This window comes from Euleptes europaea, chromosome 17 (assembly GCF_029931775.1).
Source record: "Euleptes europaea isolate rEulEur1 chromosome 17, rEulEur1.hap1, whole genome shotgun sequence".
NCBI lineage: Eukaryota > Metazoa > Chordata > Lepidosauria > Squamata > Sphaerodactylidae > Euleptes > Euleptes europaea.
Window position 1 is genome coordinate 39,223,797 of NC_079328.1, and position 11,449 is coordinate 39,235,245.

General features: G+C 42.5%; 1 protein-coding gene across 1 annotated transcript in view; it reads right to left on the reverse strand.

Moving 5' to 3' along the window:
- Positions 1-328: 328 nt before the first annotated feature.
- URI1 (URI1 prefoldin like chaperone) overlaps positions 329-11,449 on the reverse strand; it is a 54,383-nt gene continuing 43,262 nt past the window's right edge. Inside the window, exons 6-11 of the mRNA XM_056862490.1 lie at positions 11,175-11,235; positions 9,108-9,285; positions 8,119-8,404; positions 7,022-7,164; positions 4,220-4,481; positions 329-541 (exon numbers count right to left, since the gene is read on the reverse strand). Of these exons, the coding sequence (XP_056718468.1) occupies positions 353-541; positions 4,220-4,481; positions 7,022-7,164; positions 8,119-8,404; positions 9,108-9,285; positions 11,175-11,235 (1,119 nt within the window). The 3' untranslated portion in view covers positions 329-352. The remainder of the gene's footprint in view (positions 542-4,219; positions 4,482-7,021; positions 7,165-8,118; positions 8,405-9,107; positions 9,286-11,174; positions 11,236-11,449) is intronic.

The window sequence follows — 11,449 nt, forward strand, 5'->3', positions numbered from 1 at the left end:
CATATGGTATGTAGAACATCACAGCTGGTACAAAACTGCCTGCATTTAGGTTTAAACACACACACAAAGCCTTATGAAGATTACTCTCTTTGAAAATTATTCCAAGTGTAGTTATCATAAGGCAAACATGTACAAAGGTGCAGACTGCATACGAGGGTATTAAAAAAATAAGGTGAGTTTTGAAGTGTCTCTTCACAGATCTTTAAGGAAACACCATCAACGGAGGTCTCAGCATGAACAAAATCAACCCAACACAGTCTGCCATTTTTTTTTAACTAGCTAGATGCAAGCCGTCCCCCGCTAACTGCAGCACTCAGCATTCCAGTCCAAACGTCTGTGGCCCGAATAGGACCTAGGTCTTCTGTTGCATTCTGGCGGCTTTGAACTTTGAAACTCTCTTCATAGTTTCTTCTGGTGCTTCAGAGAGACCCTCCTCAGTCTTTCGCTCGGGAATGGTAGGCAGGACGGGATGAGCGATTACTGGGTGTGGCATGGAAAGGGGGTACAAAGGATCCTTCTCCACGACGGTTCCTGAAAAAGCCTGTAAGGAAAAGAAAGCCTCAAACATAAGTTCATAAGATGCCACTGATGAGTTTAGGCCTACTGGGGGTGAAAATCATCATCTTATTTTCAGCCTTGGTATAATCATATAGTCAAAAATGTGGATCTCTCTCCTTTAAAAAAATACCAGCTCCTTGTAATTAACTTCAGAAACCTGGCCTACTCAAAGAAAACCAGAATGAACACCACTGTGTTACAAACTGCCACTTACTTTCACCCTGAACTGCATAAAGGATCTGGGGTGAGAAAAATAAAGAGATTCTTTCATGTTTTTAATGTTTTCCGGAACATAAAAATAGACCATTCAACAGGCAATTTCAGACTGGATAACAGGGTAACGCTGTAGGTTTTGGAACTACTAATAGTTCCAACAGAGATGGCGTTTTCCATGGGTAAATTTTTTGGTCCTCTAGCTATGCACTCCTAATCACAGCTAACCTAAATACCGTTCTAAGCCCATTGACTTCAATGGACTTAGAAACGTCTGGGGGGGGATTTGCTTCCCCCCCCAGCCAATTCACAGCTGACTTATGGAGACTCCTGAAGGGGTTTTCAAGGCAAGACAAGTTCAGAGGTGGTTTGTCATTGCCTGTCTCTGCATAGTGACCCTGGTATCCCTTGGTGGTCTCACATCCAAATATTAACCAGAGCCAACCTTGCTTAGCTTCCGAGATCTGATGAGATCAGGCTATCCAGTACTGTAAACCTGTGCAATTTTGGTCCTTGAGAAACATTTGACTAATTACTGGCTTTCATATTCTCAAAAGGAGACTGACATTTTTCCCTTCTTCTCAGAGTATTTAGATACTATATGAAACCAGCTAGACCCACCATCTCTTAATCTAACACCTAACCTACAATACATCTTGTGCACATGAACACATAAAGCTGCCTTACACCAAATGAGACCTTTGGTCCATCAAGGTCAGAATTGCCTACTCAGACCGGCAGTGGCTTTCCAGGGTCTCAGGCAGAGGTCCTTCACCTGAGCCTTTTAGCTGGAGATGCTGGGGATTGAACCCGGGGCCATCTGCATGCCAAGCAGATGCTTTACAGCTGAGCCGTGGCCCTTCCCTAAGGACTGCCTTCACTCTTTGCCTCACTGGGTCTGTCCTTCTCCAGTTTCCACCCCATGAGGAGGAGGCCGGACTAGGCTGGGCTGAGATACACACCAGACATCCATAACAAGATATTTTTCTTCTCCATCCCCTTCTTCCCTTTAAATAGCTGGCCTGATGAACAATTCTAGAGAACTTTTGTGGTATTTTGGCTTAGCCTAATAAAACGTATTACATGGCTTTTTTTGTGGGGGAGGCAGATTGTTCTGCAGTTCAGTGCAACTACCTTTGATGTCAGGACATCACTAGTCACTGATAGGAACGAGCATCAGAAATGTATGAAAGGCAAATAACTAAAGCTTATTTTCAAAACCAGAAAAAGCAAAGACATCCCAGACCGTGACTGTGACTTTATTTCCAAATCTTTTTTAAAAAAACAACAGCAGCACAACACAAAACTGAGCCTGTTCACATTTAGCTGTGTTTGCAAAAAGGAAAGCAATCTGCCACCCGTTGAAGTTGCTCATGAAAAGCTCCATTAAATTTAATGGGGTTAGATCCAAGCCACTGGGCTGGATCCAAAGGTACTCCTCCTAACACAGTTGGAATCCCAGGACCTAATAAAGGTATTCTTCTGTTCATGGAAGGATACCTTTGGATCCAACATTGTTTCCAACTCAATGTTTCCAACTCGGGGGCGAGGAAGCTAAAGGGGGAAACCATGTATGTTTGACATGTCCATTACAGATAACTGAAATCCAACCAAGACTCTAAAAAGAAGCAAAGTGAAAATTCCTTTCACTGCAACAGGTATATATTAATTCATCATATCTCCAAGCACAAGTGAATTTAAAAGAATGTGTTACTTTGAACTGAACTTCCCCGCTGCGCTACTCATTACCTAGGAAGGGACAGCCAGTAACTCCTTAGCAAATAATTCAAAAACAAGCTCCATTGAAATGAGAGGGAATAATTTACCTCCAGAAGAAATGAGGTGCTGAACGTTATTTAGAAAAGGTCACAGTCATGGTTTTTGAGCCTCCACATGCTAACTACAGGGACATGGTATAAAGGGTCGATTTAATGTGTGACGCTTAGAGAAGTAAAATTTCTAGAAATTATGAAGCCATGGGAAGAAATTATGGAAAAAGCCGAAAGGGGGGGAAGGAAATTTTGGGAAAAACTGAAATACATGCAATACTTGCTCTCCTATCAAACCTAAACTAATTTTACTGCTTTAACAACAGAAAATGCATCATTTATAACTTACTTAGCATATAAAATTGTGATATCTGAAATAGTTATGGAGCGTAAAATAAGTGCCATAATTTTTGACAAGCAAAACTGCAAATATACCCAGTGCTTAAGAGAAAACTGCAAGCTGATGCATTCTATGCTACCTTAGCCCATATACGTTAATTTTTGCTACTTGGGGGTGGGGGTGGGGAGTTAAACAGAAAACACAAGCTTTGTGTTAAATAACATAAAATATATTATTTGGTCAGGGGGAAAAAGGCCACACAAAGGGTCAAAAATAATAATATCTGCCCAGCTAGATACAGTTCTGGCTAGATGCTGTCATCTTTCTTCTGTAGCTACTGGTTAGAGAAAACTCAGTTCACAATGACACTTTCAGAAGTTTCCTCTGATGCTTTAGTGCAGTTTCTGCCCTACCACCTTATCATCTCCCCCCACAGCAAGGTAGGGCAATAAATTACTTGATACCCAATCTGTGGATATGTATTCCATAGTGGTTTGAGGAAGAGGTGAAAAGGTCAACCTCCAGAGAAGAGTCGGGTCAAAAGGACCACAGAAGCAATAAAAGCCCTGCGTGCTGCCCTCATAATTAAGACCTGTATATGTCTACAACGTGCCCACCTTGTCTTTATAAGCATTTCGCTCATGCCAAAAGACAAAATATTTCTTAGGAACCTTTTTCAAGGCTCCCCCAAATTTCCAATTTTTCCATCAGAAGAACCGAAAAAAGGCCTCAGGAAAAAATGGAAAAAAACTTTTTTTCCTGTATTTTTTTCTGGGCCTTCAGCTCTCTAGTGATGCTGCCTGCATGCCTTGGAGAGAAGGATGTCTGCAAGGAATATAATTTCTCCTCTTTGGACACCAAGGAAAGTGCCAACAAGATCTAGAGCAGAGGTCCCCAACCTTTTTTTAAACCTTTGGAATTCAGATACAGTGTGGTGTGTTTAGCCACAAAATGGCTGCCTCACAAATGGCCTCTGCAGTAGGTGGAGCCAGCCACAAAATGGCGGCCGAGATTAGCTTCAGTCACGCAGTGAAGATCCATGTGTAGTGGTGGCAGCTGCTGCCAAAGCAACGTTTGAAAAAGTCTGCATAACTAATCAGATCTCCAACGGCCAATCAGAAGCCTTGCGGGCCAAAATCCCCACCAGGCCATGCCCACTTTCTCAAAACACTTGGCAGGCATCAAGAAAGGTGTCGGCAAGCGCCTTGTACCCATGGGCACCATGCTGGGGGCCCCTGATGTACAGTAGCATATAAGGAATTAAACTGATACATATCAAATTTCTTATCTGCCCTAATGCTTTTTTTCCGATAAAGAAAATATGAAAAAGTCCCTGTACCTCATAAGTTTCTGACAAGGATAATGGTATCTTTTTAGAAAGGTGTTCCTGCTCCCCTTCCTCCTCTTCCTCCAAGATCCCTTCACCATTATCACTGAAAGTAGATTCCTCATAGCTGACGCTCCTCAGAATTCCCCGTCTGTCATCAAACTCGAGAGTGCTGCTTTCACTAGTGTCGCTACAAACACTATTCTCTCGGCTTCGAGACTTCAGGATTGATTTACGAGGGACATATTCCCCATTCACAACATCAACAAAGACTCTGTAAAAGGAAAAATGTTAGTTTTAATAAACTATCGGGGATGGGGGGGGGAGAGAACCACATGACAAATCCACAATAATTTCATTCTGTCTTCGGTACAAATTAATTACGATGACTTTTGCTCGCCCAGCTAAAGCTTTTGAAGAGGCATTGCGAGAAACACAGCTTCAGCAAGGCAGGTGAGAGTATGCTTTGTAACTCGGCTATTAGACTGCCTTTTCTGAATGGCTAACCATCACTTTCCTTCAGAATAAAATATTTTTCCTCAAAGAGTTAATGTTAACTACTGGTTATTTGGCAAACGAAAACTGTAAATCAGTAGAGGAATGCTTTTATGGAGAAAAGCCCCCCCCCTTTCCCTTTCGATGACCAAATTTGCCTTCAAAGACGAGAATGTACAAAATTTCAGTTCTGGGTTATCCGCATGTAGTTAGTTTTACAGGAGAAATGGCTTTAGAACAGCGTTGTTATATAAAAAAGTTTTTTTTTTCCAGAAAATCACTTTTTTAGATACAGCCACTGATTCTTCTTATTCTCTTAAAAGAGCTATTTCTCTCTCACATCTTTTTGAGTTCTCTTTGAAGATAATTCAAAGCACCCTTTTTGTCACTTCAGCCCTTAAAGTTGTTTTCCGTTACACATCACTGGGCGGTCCCCTAGAAGGAGGAAAGGTAAGTTTGGGAAAGCATTGCCTGAGTGAGCATATACAGAATGAAATTCTGAAATTTTGCAAAAAGTTCCCTTCCTTCCTCATCAGGTTTCTCTTTGATAAATTGATCAGAAAAAGGCCCCAAATTCTTAGAGAAAGGGAAAAAAGCAATGGACTGCTGGATTACATGGAGAAACTGGGTAAAGAGGAATTAAGATAATTGCTATTAACGACATTACTTTAGAAGTTGGTGCAGAAGCAATGGGGTGGGGGAGAGACACTTATGGAACTGTCATGCTGAGACATAGATCCAGCTAGCCCAACATAGTCTAATCTAACAGCCAGCAAACATGAAAGGTCTTTCTCAACACCTTGAACTGGATATATTTCAACTGAGATGTTGGGCAGTTGAATCTGAGGAGTTTTACACGCAAACTCTGTGACTGAGCTATGGGCTATCGTTCTTGTGTGTTTACTCCAAACATATGAAGCAGCACAAAAAATAAAGAGATGAACAAAAGAGAGAAGAAAAACAGGATGTGAGAACTAGCACTATGAAGCATAATTGGCTTCTTAAAGGCTTCACTTACAACAACAAGAGTTTGTTTTTATATGCTGACTTTCTCTACCACTTAAGGAAGAATCAAACTGGCTTACAATCGTCTTCCCTTCCCCTCCCCACAATAGACAGCCTGTGAGATAGGTGGGGCTGAGAGAGTGTGACTGGCCTAACGTCACCCAGCTGGCTTCGTGTGTAGGAGTGGGGAAACTAACTTGGTTCACCAGATTAGTGTCCACCGCTCATGTGGAGGAGTGGGGAATCAAACCCAGTTCTCCAGATCAGAGTCCACTGCTCCAAACCACCGCTCTTAACCACTACACCACGCTGGCTTCTTGCTTATACATAAAACCCCAACAACTTTAAGACATTCTTTTAATCCCTGTGACTCATATTCCCTATATACATGGACAACTGATCTAGGCCAAAAAAATTCCATAATGACTACTAAAAATGTTAAATACAATGTCGCTGAACAGGGATTGAGAAAGTGGATTTCTATATGTAGACAGGCTGTATGGGTACAACCCATGACATTTGGGATCCCTATCACAAGGGTGATCAAGGAAGACTTGGCAGATCTCAAAAGGGAGAGACAGTTCTACTTTAGCTAGAAAATGAAATATAGGTGCCATGCATTTGAAGTAAAGAGGCTGGGGCTGTCTCTCAGTGTAGCAGTCCGGCAAAATTAAAGGTAGATAACCGGGAATGATCCAATGGAGAACCCTGAATATATGAGCAAGGAGGTAAAAACAAAGTTCACTGACCAAACTGAGCCACTTTCTTAAACAGTATGATTATTTAAAATATTTTTATCCCGTAAACTGTTAGCAAAACTTGTCTACTGAGGTGGATGCATAGGTGTCCCAGTCATACGATGGTTTGCCAATGGTTCCCCTGTGGACTCGAACTGGATCCAAAGATCAAGCCAACGTTACTTGTCAAGCAGCCTTGGAAAATCCTATTTTAACCCTCAGAACAGAGGACTCGTTATACATATATGGAAACATTAAAGCAGTAACTGCTCAGTCTCTCCCAAACTTATACATCAGTGAAATGAAACGCACATTCAATGTTTTTCTAATTCTCGTCTTGTTTTCAAGGAGCTGCTTCACACTGAGTTAATAATTGCATAATATGAGCAATACCAAATAAGTGCGAAATTCCCACCAGCTGCAACTTGATGTACAAAAGGTACTCAAATATGCTATATAAATTATGTTAATTACATGTAGCTTAGGAGGACTGTGGCCCTCTGGCTTGTGGTGGATTTCTGACAGTAGTGTACTACGCAGTGAGAATTTCGAACCAGCCAGTAGCCAGGAACCATACCGATAAATGTCCGCTGGTGTTTTGATGCTGGGCAGTTCGGTAGTCGAGTGCCCGTTGCCATTGCTATTCTTCCGCTTGCGCTTGGCCTCTTCTTTCTTTTCGCTGAATTTCAAGGTGGTATTTTTTCCCGTGTTTATTCGTACCTGAAGTGAAAACACACATTAGTCATGAATAATCAGGTTTTTAATCGAGCGAGTAAAAGGCGAAATCTTGTTCTCTAATCAGCCGGATATGTCAATTAAGTCAAACATTAAGTTGCATGGTACCTCTACACATACTGTGCGCAACTGCTGGTCACCACAGACAAACTTAACATAGATCATACTAAGATTACATACTGTTGACTTTACATTTCTAGCCATGTATATAAAACAAGGGGAATGGGCTATAATTGCAGAATCGGTTAAGTTTGGTTGGGACTTGTGTCCCTTCAACAGCCTTCCTGTATTCCTCAAGCCTCTGCTTACTTCAGCTTCCTGGAAGTCCCCTATTTCATTGTTCTCCTTCACCCAATTGTTGCCCAAATATTCTCATATTCTCAGTTCTGCAGAAATCCAACACATTGCAAACAGTTTGGGTATACTTGTGCAAGTGGTCACACAGATCTGCATGAAGAAGAGTTGGTTTTTATATGCTGACTTTCTCTACCACTTAAGGGAGACTCAAACCAGCTTACAATTACCTTCCCTTCCCCTCCCCACAACAGACACCCTGTGAGGTGAATGAGGCTGAGAGAGTGTGACTAGCCCAAGATCACCCAACAGGCTTCATGTGGAGGAGTGGGGAAACAAATCCAGTTCACCAGATTAGCTTCTGCTGCACTCCATGTGAAGGAGTGGAGAATCAAACCTGGTTCTCCAGATCAGACTCCACCGCTCCAAACCACCACTCTTAACCACTACACCACGCTGGATGAGGATGTAGATTAGAAAAGAAAGTTTGTCCTGTTGCTTCATTATTCCAAAGGGGGGGGGACCCAGAATCTTGCAAAATGATCCACAATTTCTTCTTGCTAAAAAAAAAACATTACTAGCCCTCATGATTATGGAGAAAAATCTTGATAACACTCCTAATTCGACAGACATCTTGATACAAACCCTTTTAGGTTCCACGGTGTGGGAGAAGTATATCGTCGGTACGGCATCCTCGGCAATGGCAAATTCATCCTCATCATCACTGCAGTTATTATGACTTGTGCCATCATGACTTGTGCCATTGGTCTGACCGCCAAACAATTTGGAACTGGTTACTTCTTTTTGAAAGTTGCCCTGAGTATTGGGTTCTTCTTCATCCTGAACCACATTCACAGCTGTCTTCTTCTCTTCTCTCTCTTCTTCAGAGGAGGAAGCCTCTTCTCCATTTGCCTCAACAGTATTGGAGGTCCTAGAAAGGAAATTAAGTGGTAAGAAGACCAGGGAGAATGAAAAAACTAAAAACAAATGTTGGTTCCAGGTAATCCCCTAAGACTGGCACAAAGACAATACAAAATTTCTGCCCCAGAGTATTTTGACAGTTTTTTGAGGAGCGGGAAGGAAACAAACCCAAGAGAACCTTCCATGTTAGGATTTCTAATGATGTGTCCGATTGCTGAGTTTCCCAGGAGCTCCTGCTGATAACTGCATGGCTGAAGACATAGTAGGTACCATATTATGTACCCATTGTACCTTGGCCAGTCAATATAAAATTCACAATAAGCTTAGAGAGATTGCTTGTGCTGTCTTTTCATCACTTCTCCTCATTATGAGGAGTTTTTTTACCATCAAGTCATAGCTGACTTATGGCAAACCCATGGGGTTTTCAAGGCAAGAAATATTCAGAGGTGGTTTGCCGTTGCATGCATCTGTTTCGTGACCCTGGACTTCCTTGGTGGTCTCCCATCCAAATATTAACCAGGGCCAAGCCTGTTTAGCTTCCGAGATCTGACAAGATCAGGCTAGCCTGGGGTATCCAGGTGAGGGCACTCAGAGAAGTAATCCCCAGTATAATTCTGACCAAATTGAGGGCTAAGCTTCAATCTAAATGAGTTCTAAAATATTCTTGTTTCTTTTGAAGAGAGAATTTTGGCATTTGTCTGTTTTTAAGATACCTGTAAAGTTCACCACAGATCTCTTCTTGCCTCTCAAGTTCTTCGAGTCTGGCCCAAAGTTCTGAATTGGATTTCAAGTCCTCCCTGAACTTTTCACCAGTTCCGTTTTCTTGAAGATTTGCCTGAAAAGCATCTGCTTTTGGCTTTGAATGAGGTTTGTGAGCAGTTCTATGCTTTCCTGGGTAATTAAGCAAACAAAAAACAGATTTATTTTTTTAAAAAAAACCTATTACCAAGACAATGCAAGGGAAGGGGGGAGAGAGACAATTGTTACTAAGGAATCTGGGCGCAAAACTTTTCTGCTGCAAATTAACACTAAAGTTTTTAAATAGTTCTGCCAATGAACCAGAACGCTATGCCAGAGTAGCAGAGTTTAGTACTACCCAAATGCCAAGACAAGAAAACAAAAAACTTCCATCCCGCTCAAAGCAGGAGACAGTCTGGGATGTTCTCCACGCCATCATTTTTACATCTACTACTAATAGGTAGTATAATAAGGCCCAAGGTACGAGTATAGTATGATAGTGCTCAAGGAAACTGGATCGAATAAGTAGCTTCATTGAAGGAAGGAAGTGGCTTACAATATTCTCTCCTCTTTTTCATCCTCGCAACAGCCTTTTTGGCGAGTCGCCCAAAGACTCACTCAGCAAATTTCCATGGCAGAGTGGGGATTCGAACCTGGGTCTCCCAGATCCTTGTTTAACACTCTAACCCAGGGGTGCCAAACTCAATTGTTACGAGGGCCAGATATGACATAAATGCCATTTGGTCAGGCCATGCCTCGCTGGCCAAATCAAGAGTGGGTTGGCGGGGGTGGCTTCCTCGGCTGGCTCGCAGGCCAGATAAGAGCTCTCAAGGGACTGGATCCAGCCCTCAGGCCTTATTATACTACCTATAGGTACGAGAATAGTCACTGCTCCCCAGGAGCCGGGCAGTTGAGATGGGTGGGGTAGAAGAAGGAAATGGGGGTGGGGCACCCAGAACCCTGTAGCACTCCCGATAACATCGTTGGTTGAGCCAACCAGGCCTTGATTCCAGTTCAAATAAGACAAACTTTTAAACAGTTAATCATCAAACACCTTGGTTTGTTCTTACGGCATATTTCAATAAGCTTCAGGCACCAAGTAGGAGAATTATGTAACGTTTCTGGAACTCTTTCACAAGTTCGAGTAAAGTGTGCCAAGTTAGAGCATTTGTCTATCACAGTCAGTATTGTCTACCCGGATTGGCAGCAGCTCTCCATGGCCTCTGCGGAAGGTCTTTTGCATCACCTACCCACCTGAACCTTTTAGCTGGAGATGCCAGGGATTGAAACTGGGACCTTCTGCATTCCAAGCAGATGCTCTACCTTTGAGCTATAGACCAGGGGTCACATGAACACATGAAGCTGCCTTACACTGAATCAGACCCTGGGTCCATCAAAGTCAGTATTGTCTACTCAGATCAGCAGCAGCTCTCCAGGGTCTCAGGCAGAGGTCTTTCACATCACCTACTTGCCTGGTCCCTTTATCTGGAGATGTCGGGGATTGAACTTGGGACCTTCTGCATGCCAAGCAGAAGCTCTACATTTGAGCCACAGACTCCTTCTAAGATCGAGTTTGCCTGTCATCACCTTTGTCGTATTTTACTGATGTCCATCCTGTTCATCTGCACTTCTGATGGTTGGGCTTCCATTGTTTTTGAATTTGATCTTTGCCTCATTGGTTATTTTTAATTTTATTATGCTGCAGTGTTTTGCACCAATCCACCTTGAAGGCCCAGTTGTAAGCATCCTTTTGCCCTTAAAATTCAAAATAACCACCGAAAACCCAACAGCACAAATCTGGATTCTTCAGAGAAGTCACTCGCCAGACGCTTCATTTTGTTGGGATGCAGTTTTGTTAAACCACACATGGAAATATGTCTTCCAGGTTCCAAAAGCGCCAACAGAACCCTAACTTGACGCATTTGCGAGTCACCCCATTAAACTGGAGACAACATGTTTTTCCCTGTATTGCAAAACTAATAAAAGGGACATAAACGCAGTACATAAAACTCCAACTGCCTCGCGCATTAAAAAGAACTCACCTTTTGTTTCAGTGCTGTTGCTTTCACATACTTCTTTTATATCAACAAAATCGCCTGCTGCCTAGTTGGGAAAAAAACAACAACACTGAAGCCAATGAGTATTTGTGCTGTTTACTACCACTTGCCAATGGGTCGACACCCGTGGCCTAGATCCAAGGATCCTGCACACTACTGCTGTCACACATCAAAGGGGGTAATGAATTTCTGTTCTTCAAATGGCTGTTGCCCAGCATGTCCGGCAAGCAAATCAAGGGGAAGAGCATAAGAGGTGGGGC